This window comes from Salvelinus alpinus, chromosome 9 (assembly GCF_045679555.1).
Source record: "Salvelinus alpinus chromosome 9, SLU_Salpinus.1, whole genome shotgun sequence".
In the NCBI taxonomy this organism is placed as follows: Eukaryota; Metazoa; Chordata; class Actinopteri; order Salmoniformes; family Salmonidae; genus Salvelinus; species Salvelinus alpinus.
The window spans coordinates 46,498,006-46,514,911 of record NC_092094.1 but is presented as its reverse complement, the minus strand read 5'-3'; the positions used below and the strand labels follow the sequence as shown (position 1 = coordinate 46,514,911).

The 16,906-nt window shown below is 40.7% G+C and overlaps 1 protein-coding gene and 1 pseudogene across 1 annotated transcript; one reads left to right on the top strand and one right to left on the bottom strand.

Annotated features, from left to right (window-relative positions):
- Positions 1-1,754: 1,754 nt before the first annotated feature.
- LOC139530222 (cytosolic 5'-nucleotidase 1A) lies at positions 1,755-3,940 on the bottom strand. The gene is made up of 6 exons (XM_071326429.1): positions 3,598-3,940; positions 3,353-3,475; positions 3,043-3,172; positions 2,828-2,950; positions 2,485-2,654; positions 1,755-2,233 (listed from the first exon to the last, which is right to left on the bottom strand). Exons 1-6 carry the CDS (start codon positions 3,631-3,633, stop codon positions 1,961-1,963), a joined length of 855 nt encoding a protein of 284 aa, XP_071182530.1. The 5' UTR covers positions 3,634-3,940; the 3' UTR covers positions 1,755-1,960.
- A 3,237-nt stretch (positions 3,941-7,177) lies between these two features.
- On the top strand, positions 7,178-16,618 carry LOC139530221 (synaptotagmin-1-like; annotated as a pseudogene).
- Positions 16,619-16,906: the final 288 nt, after the last annotated feature.

Genomic DNA, 16,906 nt, shown 5'->3' with positions numbered 1-16,906 from the left:
TAAAAGATAGTAGCAGCAACATTATGTAACAAAACAAGTTACGAACAACGCGAAAAAACAAACAAAATATTATGGTTGGTTATGAGCCGATAAGACGGCAGCCCTACCCTTCGCGGCCATCTTTTACTTATCATGACACAGCTGAACCTTCTGCTGGGGACAATAAAAGGCCCCTCTAAAATGTGCAGTTTTGTCACACAACACAATGCCAGAGATGTCTCAAGTTTTGAGGGAGGGTGTAATTGACATGCTGACTGCTGGAATGTCCACTAGAGTTGTTGCCAGAGAACGTAATGTTAATTTCTTTACCATAAGCCGCCTACAATGTCGTTTTAGAAAATTGTGCAGTAAGTTCAACCGGCCTCACAACCGCAGACCACGTGTAACCACGCCAGCCCAGGACCTCCACATCCGGCTTCTTCACCTGCGGGATCGTCTAAGCCCAGCCACCCGGACAGCTGATGAAACTGAAGAATATTTCTGCCTGTAATAAAGCTCTTGTGGGGAAAAACTCATTCTGATTGGCTATGCCTGGCTCCCAAGTGGGTTGGTCTATGCCCCCTGCGCCCCTGGCCATTCATGTGAAATCCATAGATTAGGGCCTAATGAATTTATTTAAATTGACTGATATGAACTGTAACTCAGAAAAATCTATGAAATTGTTGCATTTATATTTTGGTTCAGGATAGTTCCTTTGCTGGGTTCACCTTCATCGTCGTCAAAGGTGTTGCTGTAGGAATCAAGGAATAGATGACAGAAATCCCTTTCTGAGTCAAAAATAGATTGCCTCAAGGTCTTGAACTTTGTGAAGGGAAAACTGGATAGCAAACCAAACAGAAATGGTACACAGGATGCTATAAGGATCTCCTCAGTGCCCCTAGGACCTGTCAAGCCTTACGAACAAAAAAGGTCCTTAGACTACTAATAATGGTTCAAGCAGTATCATTTTACCATGATCTGCAGCAATCTTATCTTTGTCACTACACAATTCATATATAATTACTGCATAATATAGGCAATGTCCAGTTGCTAACCACACATGACTAATGCAGTTAATAGTACACTCCACTCCATTTTATGAATTTATGAATTCATTTTTTTTTTACCTTTATTTAACTAGGCAAGTCAGTTAAGAACAAATTCTTATTTACAATGACAGCCTACACCGGCCAAACAAGGGCCAATTGTGTGCCGCCCTATGGAACTCCCAATTACGGCCGGATGTGATACAGCCTGGATTCGAACCAGGGACTGTAGTGACACCTCTTGCACTGAGATGCAGTGCCTTAGACAGCTGCACCACTCGGGAGCAGCAAGTGTTAAAAACATATATACTTTGTATCTTACTGTATGAGTGACTCAGACATCAAGCTGCTAATACACAGAGATGTCTAATCTTTATTTTTAATTAATTAATTTGTTTGTTGTTATGCAAGTTCTGATGGCTTCTCTACCACTTCTGTGGTGTTCGACTGTAAAGGATCCATACACTGGATACAGTCTCTCCTGAGAGGTGTTCATGCACATCATTGGTTACTTGTTGCTATTTACCTGTCATTCCTGTCACGCATCACATGACTTACCTGAGGCTAATTCACAGGTTCAAATATTGGAGTTATGGTCATTCTTATTTACGCAGGCTATATGCACCGCACCACCTGAGAAAAATTGTGTGTCATTCAGAATGCATTATGTGCTGCTCAGAGTTTATTCAATTTTTGTAGTTTGTAAAAATTAAATAATCAAGACTAAAGGAATATTTAAATATTTATTTACACAACAATCTGTTCAAGCAGTTGGTTCATTGATATACTGAAGTTGGCATCTGTTGTATGAATGATAAAAATGCTGGTGAGTTCAAATAAAACTCGAGCCAAAAAGCATACAAGAAAGCTTCTATCCAAAAATGTAACAGAAAAATACCCAAACATACATCTTCTTCCCATTGGTCTGCCATCCATCATGACATTGCAGTGAACCCCTCCATGTGATACAGGCCATCGAGGCAGAGTATGTGAGGCTGTACCAAGTTAAGGATGGGGCTACGAGGGGCTCCGGCCAGGCAAAAGGCCTCATCCACAAGCAGTCCCCAGCCTCTTAGAGTCTTCAGGGCGCTGGCACACACATCCCTGGAGCTCCACACTGTCATCAGGCCGGTGCAGAGGGGGCTGCCCTCCAACCCAAACCTCTTCCTCATCTCTCCCATCAATACGGCAAACTCTTTCACGGAACCCTTGAGTACAAACAGCAATACTTTTATTTAGTGAAAGCCAGTAATTAATCCAACTCACATATAGTAAGTGCATTATCAATGGAAACCCATACAGTATTATATACACTGCTAAAAATAAAAGTGCTTTGCAGTTCTATATAGAACCTTTCTGAAGGCCATATGAAGTAAGCCATTGAACCCGTTTTGGTTCTATATAGTCATGTATTCTAGAAGGGTAGGACAGGTATGTTGTTATACCACAACTACTGTACCTTTGCAGTTTTAAAGCCCTGCAGCTGGGTCTCGGTGAAGCCCTGTTCTCTTAAGCCATGCAGCATCTCCTCTGAGGATCCAATCACATCTCCTGAGAACACCACTTTGAGCTGATCCTCTGTCTGATGATGTGGGTCTGTCGGACGGTACAGTAGGGCTGCTGGAACACCTGAAACAATGTCCAAAGAAACAGGGGAATTTAACAGTTGGGTTGAGAGAAAGATTGTGTGTGTGTGAGAGTGAGTGAGTGAGGGCGGTATTTAATTAAAACCTTTACGATAACAAATGTTCACCAAATTAAGGTTTGTTTCTGAGTTAATGTAAGACTTCGAAACACCATACCTTTTTGTAAGGCCTTGCACACATCATTAGTATCCGTTGACAGAAACAGTTTCACGTTGTTTGATTGCAGGCTCTCAATGGAATCCTCCTTGTTGCAGAAGCAAAATCTGCCAATATCAAGACCTTTTGGGGAATACAAGAAATACAAAATAGTGATTAATCTTACATACAGTACATACCCTTATTGTAGGCCTAATTCGGAGTGTATGCCGTACCATAATGTTTTGCACTGGCAATGATCCGTGAGTGTTTTTCTTCGCTGTCATTGGACAGCAGAATCACATCGAACAGCAATGTCTCATCAGAGTTCATGGTCAGCAGTCTTTCATTCACTACCTGGATGGCCTGATGAGGATGAAAGCATGCAAAACCATAAAAATATAGTCCATATAAATATAGTACGGCCAACTAAATTTCTGTAAAGACTGTAATTCCATTTCTATTATGCATAACACTTTTAAATGTCACTTCGTAATACTGCTACCTGTGCATACATTATGGGTGCTTAAAATAATAAATTTTCACCTTCATGAAAGAAAAAGCATCTCCCTTTCTCAAAGGTTCTGTTGCTCCATGGACTTGCTCAACTTCTGGGTCAAAAATTGCGTCTGATGACACTGCAACTACCACAGCCTGAGCTGCGTCTCTCTAGAGACAGACATAAACATTCAACAGCAGTGCTCAAACATAGACGTATACAAGTCGTTTTTCTGTTGACGATTATGAAAATACAGTTTTGCCGCAGGATATGTGACATGACGTTGTCTCACCTGCTTGACATCCGGGTTGCGCACCATTGAATCCATCCTGCTCGATAAACCAGTTTGAACGATAATAGTTTGAAAAATAATAACGCAAACAATCTCCAAACTCTATAGTTTCTTAACCATGAAAACGAAAGTACAAAGCCAATTGACTTTCAGGAATACTTTAGAAGGCATTTGTTCTTGCAAAATGGTCTATTTGAATAGGCTATAATGACAAACCTCCACATATGTTGAACAGATTATGCAGAATAAAGAACCATTTGAAACCAGTAGCCTTCGTGTATGCGAGTGCCTAAGCGAGTACGGTAAAATTGCCCTCCCTTTCTACAGTGTTTTTCCGTAAAAAACATCTCAGATACTTATCCAATACTGCCACCCGCTGTACAGGAGTAGTAGGACTAGCAGACAGACAGAACTACACAAATTATGAGATTATGTTGTTTATTTGTCATGGCAACCATATTTATAAATTGCATATTTATAAAACCAAGTGGACTTAAAAACTTAAAATACAAAGTAGTCAGATGTGTGTAATTTGAATACAGGAAAGTAATGGGATAAATATAAATAGTTAATGAGATGATAGGAGAGGTGACTATTCACTCATGGAGGGACGGTTGTCACTTTTCACAGTGGTGTAACAGAACCGTTTTTTATGCTAATTCATATGTAAATGAAAATGCTTCTGTTTACTCTTGCTTTCCCTCCAAGATGTTATTTGATACTCTACTGTAGAAGGCTATTACCCCATGTGCATAAAACATTTCCAGACTATTGTACTATCTCCTAGTCAATCGAATGTCTCTCCTCTTCTAATCCTGAGATGGAGCCAAGCATTCCAATGTTGTACGTGTTCCCTGACACACAAACACACGCACGCACGCACGCACGCACGCACGCACGCACGCACGCACGCACGCACGCACGCACGCACGCACGCACGCACGCACACACACACACACACACACACTGTGTGGTGTCACTGTGTGTACATGAGTTGTTGTAGCCACTGCCTCTGTTACTTGTGTTAGGGTATACATCAAAGTTTCTTACAGTGGAGGCTGGTGGGAGGAGCTATAGGAGGACCGGCTCATTGTAATGGCTGGAATAGAATAAATCGAACGGAATCGAACACGGGATTTGAATTGTTTGACGTGTTTGATACCGTTCCGTTGATTCCATTCCAGTAATTACAACGAGCCCGTCCTCCTATAGTCCATCCCATCAGCCTCCACTGGCTTCCTACCATACCTATCTACAAGTTGTAACAAAATAGAGGGAAGGGATGATTGGGATCAGCACACATCATTGGAATAACAAGTTCTGGAAACAAACCTATCTGTTATCATTGCACAAAAAGTTAAGTCAAGCAATATACCAGTGCAATATTTACACATTTAAAGAAACCCACTCAGGCCTCTCCAAAATGTGCTTATCACGTGACTGTCCAACAGACATGTGTTTTTGAGTAATATAGTCAAGATCATGGGTGGTTCATTTTGGAAACGTCTTTGTTGTGTTACTCGTTAGGTATACTGACACATGCATCAACTCTGGCAATAGATTACCTAAATGTGTGTTTGTAAAGTGTAAACACTGTATGGCTGAAGATTGAGTACTTAAACACGGCAGAAAGATGTGTGTAAACCAGAATACACAGCTTATTGTGTTGTTAAATTCTAGTGATACGCACCTGTAACATAGGTTACTCAAAAATGGTATTCTAAACGAAACTGTGATACTGTAGTTGGAACAATAGTAAAGGCTACAGCCTAACTAAGTTGGCCTTTTATCTACTTAGCAATGAACTATGCAAAATGCATAATGGTATAATATTTATCTTCCCCATGTGATCACGTCTTCTTCTCACTGATCAACACTTCATACAGAACGTTTATGGGCTGATCCAGCCACTTTCAGACTTTCAGGGCAAAGTGACTTCCTTCCCCTCGTTTGTTGTTATCCTGTAACTCCCTTTTGCTGGAGAACTGCATGGATGAAGGATAGAGTAATACAGTCTTCAAGTAGGCTACGGTAATAAGGATACAACCTACACTGGTCCTGAAACAGTGAGTGTTAACTCGGTGCTTACATATTCGTTTTCCTATATTGTAAAACTTGATTCTGTCAGAATATAGGTATCTTTTGATTACGTTTTTTTGGGGCTATTGTATGGTTGTTGGTTGTGGTCATGGGAACAAAGACTCAAGCTCTTGTGGTACTTTTTCTTTCCACTTTTGTTCTAACGCTCAAATAATGTGAACTGTATTTAATACACAGCAAATTCTCCAGGGTTAAATAAACACTGAGAGTATTACATTTAACACTGTTCCAGTGTCTATACAGGTCCACACTTTTCAGTGTTAAATTAACACACTGCTTAGTTTAAAGCCTTATTTGCATATTTCCCAAAGTGCTTTTCAATGAATTGTAGAGTTACCACCCATGACTGTATTGCTACTGACAGAAACATGGTTGCTGCATTCATTCATTTTCAGTTGTGTGGACTTCACCAAGTGAGATCCTAAGTGAATATGTTATCATTAAAATGTAATTCTTTAAAACAATATAATACGTATTTCATAAGGCCTTATTTTGAGGGCCCAGTTTTAACCTAATACAGTGGCCTCAAACTCATGGTTTACAGGCCACGTCAGGTCTGCAAGTCACATTATGCTGGCCAGTGTGGGGATATCCAACATTTAGAATTTTTATTCACCCGCAACCTGCATTCAGAATGATTGCCAGGGTCAGGAAGACTAAGATATGAGACTACCTAAAGCATCTAAACTGGAACAACCATTTTAGTAATGGTGCAATAAATTAAGTAGCACATTGGATTATTATTAATCAATCTATGTCCCTGAAAAAACATAGATATTGAAACAAACAATTCGAAAAATCAACCTACAAAAGAGCATTCTGGGATATATGATACTGATGGGTGTGGTTTTGGTTCAACACTGGTTGTTAACACCAACACTGGGGTTCTTTAACACCAATGAGTGTTGATTTAACACTTACATAGTTAATTTAACTCCTGAATCAACTCTAGAAATGTTACACTGAAAAATCAACACTAGGTAATACTGGCCAATTTGCCGTGTACAGTGTAAGAAAGTAATCCTCTGTGCTATGGCCATTTTGTCTCAAATAATGTTATCAGGGTGTGCAGCACACCCTCTTTTAATGAGCTACTGCCTGTGTGGAGCTGTCAGCACTCAACTCTGCAGTTGTTTAACAATGGTTATGGCTAAGTATCCGCTCTCTGTCACGGCAACCACGTTTTTGCAAGCAGAGGCACAATGTTTTTAAAGAATGGATGTTAAGAAAGAATGGGTGGGGGCATAACTTGAGTTTGAAAATAGTTTCAACATCAAAGCTATGAAAATGATTAGTGCTTTATGTAACCAGAAGAGGCTGCTGTGGAGCAACAGTACGGTAGCTGTGTTAAAGTAGCAGTTGCCGTCAGCAGACAGAGTAACAACCTGAGCTATGAATTACCCAAATTGCTTTTCCTCATAGCCTGTTTTTGCTGTTTCCTCTTGATTCTAGGTCTCAGCTATTCACCTGTACATATACCATGTTTCCTAAAACCCCATTAGCAAACGGCAAAATAACCCCTACTACTACTTAATAACAAAACTACTGCCAGCCCCACTAACGCCGCCTTCGGGTTTATAGACCATCTGCTGCACAAGATTCACTGTAAGTAACCACCTAACTGCCCACACCTCTTCCACCACTCCCCCACCCCCACCACATCTCTCCCTCCATCTATCTTTCCACCCCCTCTCTTCTTCTGACACCCCCCCCACACACACTCTCTCATGAGTGGGCACCCCTACGCTGCCCCCCATCTGTCCCACTTTCAACAGACATAGCCGAGTAGAGCAGCCTGCCTGCCTGGGCACCTGTTTCTATGTGACATATCTAATTCCAAATTCCACTTCAAGCGCACATTTTTTAGCTCTCAATTTTCACTTGTTATATATGTTAATATATCCTGCTGGCTGTGCTCTTTGCTGCATGATTCAGATGTGTGAGACTACTTGACTACACTGACTCTCAGGACTCGGCAGCTAGGGGCTGCTGCTGTCAAATAAATGCAAGGCAAATGTTTTCAAATAGCTCTCCATTTCAACTTGTTACAAGTTTATCTCTCCTTAATCTTGCTGGCTGTGCTCTTGCCTCATGCTTCAGAAGTGTGTCATAATGAGACAAACTGCTGTCTTTTTCTATCTCACGCAGTGCCAAGATGGGCCATTTACACCATCTTTGCCGTCATCGTCTTGCTGTTTTTGGTGTGTATTATTTGGGTCTTTGAGAAATACTGCTGCAAGAGCAAGAAAAAGAGAAAGAACAAGCCGGACCATCAGATCAATCTACAAGGGGCGACTGGTTCCACGACTACATCGCTAGTAAGTAAAGGTAGTAGTAGTAGTACTAGCTTGGTCTTCTTGGGATAACTCAGAGCATCCGCTCCATTCTATCCATTTCTTCTTGCTTGGATTGGTCGCCGTTGTGGGGGAGTAAAGTAGAGGTGTAGCCTTAGCTCCTTATGTACAGTCCCAGTCAAAAGTTTGGACACACCTACTCATTCAAGAGTTTCTCATTATTCTTTTCACTATTTTCTACATTGTAGAATAATAGTGAAGACATCAAAACTATGAAATAACACATATGGAATCATGTAGTATCCAAAAAAGTATTAAACAAATCAAAATAGATTTTAGATTTTAGATTCCTCAAAGTATCCACCCTTTGCCTTGATGACAGCTTTGCACACTCTTGGCATTCTCTCAAACAGCTTCATGAGGAATGCTTTTTCAACAGTCTTGAAGGAGTTCCCACATATGCTGAGCACTTGTTAGCTGCTTTTCCTTCACTCTGCGGTTCAACTCATCCTAAAGCAATTGGGTTGATGTTGGGTGATTGTGGAGACAAAGGTCATCTGATGCTACACCGTCACTCTCCTTCTTGGTCAAATAGCCCTTACACAGCCTGGATGTGTGTTTTAGGTCATTGTCCTGTTGAAAACAAACGATAGTCCCACTAAGCGCAAACCAGATGGGATGGTGTATCGCTGCAGAATGCTGTGGTAGCCAGCCACGCTGGTTAAATGTGCCTTGAATTCTAAATAAATCACAGACAGTGTCACCAGCAAAGCACCCCCACACTATCACACCTCCTCCTCCATGCTTCACGGTGGGAACCACACTTGCGGACATTATCCAAAAATCTCAAATTTAGATTTATCAGACCAAAGGACAGATTTCCACCGGTCTAATGTCCATTGCTCGTGTTTATTGGCCTAAGCAAGTCTCTTCTTCTTATTGGTGTCCTTTAGTAGTGTGTCCTTTTCAGCAATTCGATCATGAAGGCCTGATTCACTCAGTCTCCTTTGAACAGTTGATGTTGAGATGCGAATGTTACTTGAACTCTGTGAAGTATTTATTTGGGCTGCAATCTGAGGTGGAGTTGATTATAATGAACTTATCCTCTGCAGCAGAGGTAACTCTGGGACTTCCTTTCCTGTGGCGGTCCTCATGAGAGCCAGTTTCATCATAGCGCTTGACGGTCTTTGCGACTGACTTTCATGTCATAAAGTAATGATAGACTGTCGTTTCTCTTTGCTTATTTGAGCTGCTCTTGCCATAATATGGACTTGGTCTTTTACCAAATAGGGCTATCTTCTGTATACCACCCTTACCTTGTCACAACACAACTGATTGGCTCAAATGCATTAAAAAGGAAAGAAATTCCACAAATTCCCTTTAAAAAGGCACGCCTGTTAATTGAAATGCATTCCAGGTAACTACCTCATGAAGCTGGTTGAGAGAATGCCAAGAGTGTGCTAAGCTGTCATCAAGGCAAAGGGTGGTTACTTTGAAGAATGTCAAATATAAAATATATTTTGATTTGTTTAACACTTTTTTTTACTACATGATATTACTTACTACATTATTCCCTATGTGTTATTTCATAGTTTTGATGTCTTCACTTTTCTTCTACAATGTAGGAAACAGGACAAATAAAGAAAAACCCTTGAATGCGTAGGTGTATCCAAACTTTTGACTGGCACTGTATGTTAGGATGGGCCACTGCTTGAGGGATTGATTGTGTAACCGATGAATGTGATTGGCTGGTTTGAGCTATGACAGTGTTCTTGATGGGCAGGTCCAACCTGCCTCGGATGATGCAAACTACGGCTCAGCTAAAAACCGTGGAAGACTACTCTACTCTCTGGAATACAAGGCACAAGAGGTTAGTTAGTCTTTTGAACTTGTAACTTTCTCAAAACACCGTAGCCACCACAAGCCAACATCTCATTCCAAAATCATGGCCAATAATTTGGACTTAGTCCCCACTTTTCTGCTATAACAGCCTTTGCTCTTCTGGGAAGGCTTTCCAGTAGATGTTGGAACATTGCTGCGGGAACTTGCTTCCATTCAGCCACAAGCGCATTAGTGAGGTCAGTCACTGATGTTGGGAGATTAGGCCTGGCTCGCAGAGAACGCGCTTCCACTGCTCCAGAGTCAAATGGCGGCGAGCTTTACACCACTTCAGCCAACGCTTGGCATTGCGTATCGTGATCTTAGCCTTGAAACATATTACATTTAAGTTTTTACTGCAAATAAATCAAGGGAATAGCCCCCCCCCCCTTAAATATATAATCTGGTTAAAAAAAATGAATAAACAGCTACATTTAAGGTCTAACAGATTGAAAAACTACCAGGAATGATACAACAAAAAACTCAGCTTGGCCATGGAAACCCATTTCATGAAGCTCTCGATGAACAGTTCATGTGCTGACATTGCTTCCAGAGGCAGTTTGGAAGTCGGTAGTCAGTGTTGCAACCGAGGACAGGCGATTTTTACGCGTTACGCACTTCAGCACTCAGCGGTCCCATTCTATGAGCTTGTGTGGCCTACCACTTCAACGGCTGACCCGTTGTTGCTCCTAGAGGTTTCCACTTCACAATAACAGCAGTTACAGTTGACCGGGGCAGCAGTAGCAGGGCAGAAATTTGACGAACTGGCTTGTTGGAAAGGTAGCATCCTATGACAGTGCCATGTTGAAAGTCACTGAGCTCTACAATAAGGCCATTTTACTGCCAATGTTTGTCTATGGAGATTGCATAGCTGTGTGTTAGATTTTATACACCTGTCAGCAACGAGTGTGACTGAAATAACCAAATCCACTAATTTCAAGGGGTTTCCACATACTTTTTTATATACAGTATATTGTATGAATTATTACACATTACAAGAGCAAAATGTCTGATTTTTCAAAATTTAATTTAAGTATACTTCAGTGTGTCTTTATTTTTATACCATACAACAGTTGGAATTACAGTGGTCTTGCATGTGTGTGTGTGGCCCTTTATCTTCCCCTACTGTCCTTGACTCTCCTACCGTCTCTCATCCCCTGCAGCTGACAGTGGGGATTAAACAGGCTGTAGCACTGCCAGCTATGGACCTGGGAGGCACCTCTGACCCCTATGTTAAAGTCTACATCACCCCCAACAAGTCAAAGACATTCGAGACTAAGGTCTACAGGAAAACCCTTAACCCCGTTTTCAATGAACACTTCACATTTGAGGTATTAGATTGATATTCCTATTGTATGTTTTATATGTTTAAGAGCTTTTTAGCCAGTCTATTGTTTCATACACAGTGTTAGTGAGTCTGTGTCTCTGCCCCACTCTTCAATCTCATCTGACTGTCTTGTGTCCAGATTGACAAAGCTGAGCTCAATGAGTCCACCATAGTCATGAAGGTGTTCGACTTCGATAGGTTCTCCAAACATGACATCATCGGGGAGCTGAGGCTGCAGCTCGGAACCATCGACTGGAATCATGTGATCGAGGAGTGGAAAAACCTTAGTGAACCCTCCAAGTCTGAGGTTAGGATGTGACTTGATTTTTGGACCTGTCATAATGCTGATACAAGGACAGGAAGTCTACCTCTACCTAATTTTCCTTGAGATAATATTGGCCTACATACTGTATTTCCACCTGGTTGTTCATGTCGTTTCTGGTTACCTTCTGTGATTACAGGATATCATTCTGGGAGAGATCTGCTTCTCATTGCGTTACGTCCCGACCACCAGCAAACTGACTGTTGTCATCCTGGAAGTCAAGAACCTAAAGAATATGGATTTAAGGGGCTCATCAGGTAGGTCCAAGCCCTGGCTCTCTGAGAGGAAGACTGAATGGTTGTATTTGTGAAGAGGCTAGTTATGATTAGCCTGGAATCCAGACCGGTTTTGTGCTGAAATTCCACTCCTTGTACTAAGCGTCATATGCCAAACATATGACATGGAGTAACAAGGAGTGGACTGTTATAAAACAGGTCAGGATTCCAGGCAAAATTATGAATATTACAAATAATACTACAGGATTATTGTGGCCAGTTTCGATTATTACAAATAATACTGGATGCTCAAACTACATTCTACTGTCATTCATGTACACTGTAGATCCCTATGTGAAAGTGCAGCTAGCTCTGGACAAGAAGAAGTGGAAGAGAAAGAAGACATCTGTTAAAAAGTGCACACTAAATCCCTACTTCAACGAATCTTTTACATTTGTGGTGTCATTTGAACAAATTCAAGTAAGTATGATCGTATCTCAGAATATGGCTAAGATTTTACATTTACATTTAAGTCATTTAGCAGACGCTCTTATCCAGAGCGACTTACAAATTGGTGCATTCACCTTATGACATCCAGTGGAACAACCACTTTACAATAGTGCATCTAAATCTAAGATGCTGTTAAAGGAATTTTATTCCTATGTTTATCAACCAGTTCAATTAAAACACTCTGCCCATACATAAGAATTTGTAAGATACTTATCAGCATAAAATGGGCAGAAACCAGTCTTAAAATCAATCAATCAATAGCGTTTATTCTCGAGAGTACTGATCATAATACATTTTACATCAGGTTATATAATAAAGATGATGTCATAGGTTTTAATGTCCATCCTCCTCTCGGATACAATGGCAGTATAGTTAGAGTTCTCATTACTGTCTGCCACCTGTTAAACTATCTGCAACCAACCCAAGGTCTTTCCCCTCCCTGGGTAGAGACATCATTCTAGCCTGTCTGAAGATAAACCCATTCTTTCTAACAAGGAACACATAACATTCAACATTATGATTATAATAAGATTCATTCTTACAGTAATATAGTAGTATTCTGTTTGGTTATAATTCTAAGTCAAATGTATACATATTTTAGTCATTAAACACAAAAATCCCGTAACAGATGCTCTCCAGACAGTTTCAAGCTCAGCTGCCTGCATGTTATGGAGCTCCAGAAAAGAGGCCATCCCTTTACAATCCATTGTTATATTTTGGCTAAAATAATTTCAATCGTCAATCTGCGATTTGTACATCCATTTTTACTCTTTTTAAAGAATGCACTGTTTGAAACTGTAAGTTATATTTAACGAAACTGTAATTTATATGGTAATTTATGGTATTATCAACAGTTAAATACTCAGAAACGTTTTACTGAAGCATACTGTAAATGATGGTGCATTGTGGGAAAATGTTGTAGGCGGGGACATAATTGCTGTATTTAGAATGGAATTCCATTCCATCCCATAGAATACAGTACTGTACTGTACCTGTGGAGCGTCAAAAACCTTTTGACCACTAGTGGGTGCATGGTATTGCTGTTTCTGGCTCATTATTATATTTTGAGTTCTGCCTTGTAAGAGGCGAACCTCTTGCACCCATGAGTGATAATGTTATACCAATTCAACTCATAAGTGGTTATAGTGCCCCATCAATTTAACATGTATAGGGGTCAGATTGGAGTAGCAGCAAGTCTTAAACCTTGAAGGGGGGCTGAACTTTCTGTTTTAGCCTCGGTTTCAATTCTCCTCATTATCTAATTTGACTGAGAATGAGATTTGTGTCTTGGAGGAGTGCTTTGATATGTGTATCTCTGATGTGGGTATCTTGTGAGAAGCGTTTGTTCTTTCACTCTGCAAAACAGTACACAGTTACAGTCACTCACATTTCTAGATAACTTGAAACAGTTTAACCAGGTCTTGTGTTTGGAAGTAGCCTGGACTAGCTAGCAAGCTAGCCAACTTCTTTAGCCGGTTGGTGTGCGACCTGTGGCAAAATTGGTTTGACTTTGGATTGCCGATCTGTGGGGATAGTTAGGGACCGTCAATGAACTACACAATGTAAATAGGACAATATTTTCATGTTGCACATCTTTTAGTTGTCTCATTAAATGCTTTCAATATTTGTATATGAATTTCTACAGTTTATAATTGGTTTGAGGTTTTTAAGTCATTGAAATTTGGAGCATTTGACATTTTAAAATATTGTCCCCTGTACATTGTGTAGTTGACTGATCGTCCCTAACACAGGAGGTTGGTGGTACCTTAATTGGGGAGGACGGGCTCATAATAATGGCTGGAATGGAGTCAATGGAATGGTATCGAACTCATCAAACACATGGTTTCCATGTGTTTGATACCATTCCATTCACTCCATTCCAGCCATTATTATGAACAGTCCTCCCATCAACAGTGGTCCCTAACTTGCCCATAGGGATATTGAATGTCAAACCAAAGTGCAAGTGATATAAAACACAAAATATTCATTAATATGCTGTAATGTTTAACACTTTACCTAGCAGCCAACCTGCTTGTACCAATCCCTTACAATTACAGTAAAATACTGTGAAATACAAACCCCTCCCCTCAATGAATTTCATTCATCCATTCATTCCTTCAGATTACGGTAACATGTACTTTTTTCTACAGTAAAGTACAGTCAACTTTACGGTATTGTACCGTGTGTCTATCACAGTACTTGGTTTGATACCGTATTTATAGTAGAGTAGGTGTACTGTAATATGAAATATATAATTTTACTTGCCACTGAGCTGCCTGTAAATTACTGTCAAATTAACAGCAACCCCTTTACAGTGTGATATAAACAAATACATTTTTAAAGAATATAACTTAAACATGCCTCATGAGCTGAGTTCAACTGTTGTACCCCATCAGAACCCAAAATACACTGAGCAAACAAAATATGAGTATTGAGTTTCACCCCCTTTTCCCCTCAGAACAGCCTCAATTCATCGGGGGCATGGACTCTATAAGGTGTCGAAAGCGTTCCATAGGGATGCTGGCACATGTTTACTCCAATGCTTCCCACACTTGTGTCAAGTTGGCTGGATGTCCTTTGGGTAGTGGACCATTCTTGATACACACGTGAAACTGTTTTAAAAAAACTAGCAGCGTTGCACTTCTTTCCACACTTAAACCTGGATTCACCTGGTCAGTATATGTCATGGAAAGACCAGGTGTTCCTAATGTTTTGTACACAGTGTATAAGCTTGTTTTACTCCACAATTTGTAAATGATTTCATTGTAAACAAACACTGTATAGCATCAAAGCACGGTTAAACTATCATTTTGATATAATGGATGGTCAGTCCGTGCATCCATAGCTCTGTCTATACATTTGAGAGTGGTTATATATTTTCAACCCCATTCCTCAGCTGTTTACCAAAACCAATATTGTTTGTACTGCAGATTGCCCCTTTAAACAAAAAGGTGATGGGACCTCTGTAGTACATTTTGCAGTGACTGTTGTCTGCTGTTGCTCCCTCCAGAGGCTTCAGCTGGTGATCTCCGTGTGGGACCATGACAAGTTTAGCAGGAACGATGCTATTGGGAAGATCTTCCTGGGTTGTGATGCTACAGGGAACCAGCAGAGGCACTGGGAAGACATGCTGTCCAACCCCCGTAAGCCTGTGGCCCAGTGGCACAACCTGTTTTCCAGTGAACAGGTGGACTCCATCCTCGAACTCAAACACTCAGTCAGGATCCCCTTCATTAATAAGAACTTTTGAGAAAACTTAGACTTGCCTGCCAGACTCATGGCACTCCAGCGACTGTGGGAAGAGGCTAGAAATAACCAACTTCCGTCCTCTACTTCACTAAGCTAATAGCAGCTTGGAGGCTCTACCACTTTTAAAACACTGATAAAATATTCCAATATGTATGCTGGACATCCGGATTTAAATAGTTGCAATTTTTATAGACATTTTATGAAATACATACGTCATAGGTTAAGAATAGGAAAATAATCTAACTATTTTCCATGTAGCCCATTGTTTATTGGTTTTACACTCAAGTTGAATATAGCATTACAGTCAAACTTGAATGCTGCACAGACAGTATGACCAGCATACAAAAATACTCCATGGCCTGGGAGAGCATACTGTAGGCCCACCAACTTGGGAGCCAGGCACACACACTGGGAAGTCAGGCCCAGCCAATCAGATTGAGTTTTTCCACACAAAAGGGCTTAATTATTCATCAGCTGTCCTGGTGGCTGGTCTCAGATGATCCCGCAGGTAAAGAAGCCGAATGTGGAGGTCCTGGGCTGGTGCGTTACACGTGGTCTGCGGTTGTGAGGCCAGTTGAATGTACTGCCAAATTTTTGAAAACAACGTTGGAGGCGAATTATGGTAGAGCAATTTACATAAAATTCACTGGCAACAACTCTGGTGGACATTCCTGCAGTCAGCATGGCAATTGCACACTCCCTCAAATTTTGTGGCATTGTGTTGTGTGACAAAACTGCACATTCTAGAATGGCCTTTTATTGTCCCCAGCACAAGGTGCAGCTGTTTAATCAGCTTCTTGATATGCCACACTTGTCAGGTAGATGGATTATCTTGGCAAAGGAGAAATTATCACCAACAGGGATGTAAACAAATTTGTGCACAAAATTTGAGAGAAATAAGCTTTTTGTGCATATGGAACATTTTCTGGGATCTTTTATTTCAGATCATGAAACAACGGACAAATACTTTACATGTTGCATTTATATTTTTGTTCAGTATATTTGACTCAATTGTAGAACAAATGTCATAGTGTCTGCCTCAAGTTATTCAACAAACACTGCCCCTATATGGAAATACTCTAATACTCGTAATTAATGGAAATATGCAATAAATCCGTGTATGGCTTCTCATTTCCGCAAGCGTCTAATTGACTGTGTCTGATTGAATTTCATGTGAAAATATCATGTGGCTTACCGTGGCTCAATTAACCTGAGTTCAGCAGCCTCCTGTCTCCCAAGTGACACAGGGTTGGGACAGTGGGAAATCAGGGAGCCACAGCAGTGTCAGCCTATAGGACCTTATGATACCTCATTAACAGGGATGAAAACAACAGATCAAGGGCTTGGAGTCTCAGCCAGAGATGGTTTATAATGTTTATACAGGCTTTGTCTCAGTGTCATCAGCACCTACAGT

Coding starts and splice junctions, on each gene's coding strand:
- LOC139530222 (XM_071326429.1), bottom strand. CDS start 3,633: ATGGATTCAATGGTGCGCAACCCGGATGTCAAGCAG. Junction 3,476..3,597: donor GCAACCCGGATGTCAAGCAG/GTGAGACAACGT, acceptor GTCTGTCTCTAG/AGAGACGCAGCTCAGGCTGT. Junction 2,234..2,484: donor AGGGCTTTAAAACTGCAAAG/GTACAGTAGTTG, acceptor TTTGTACTCAAG/GGTTCCGTGAAAGAGTTTGC.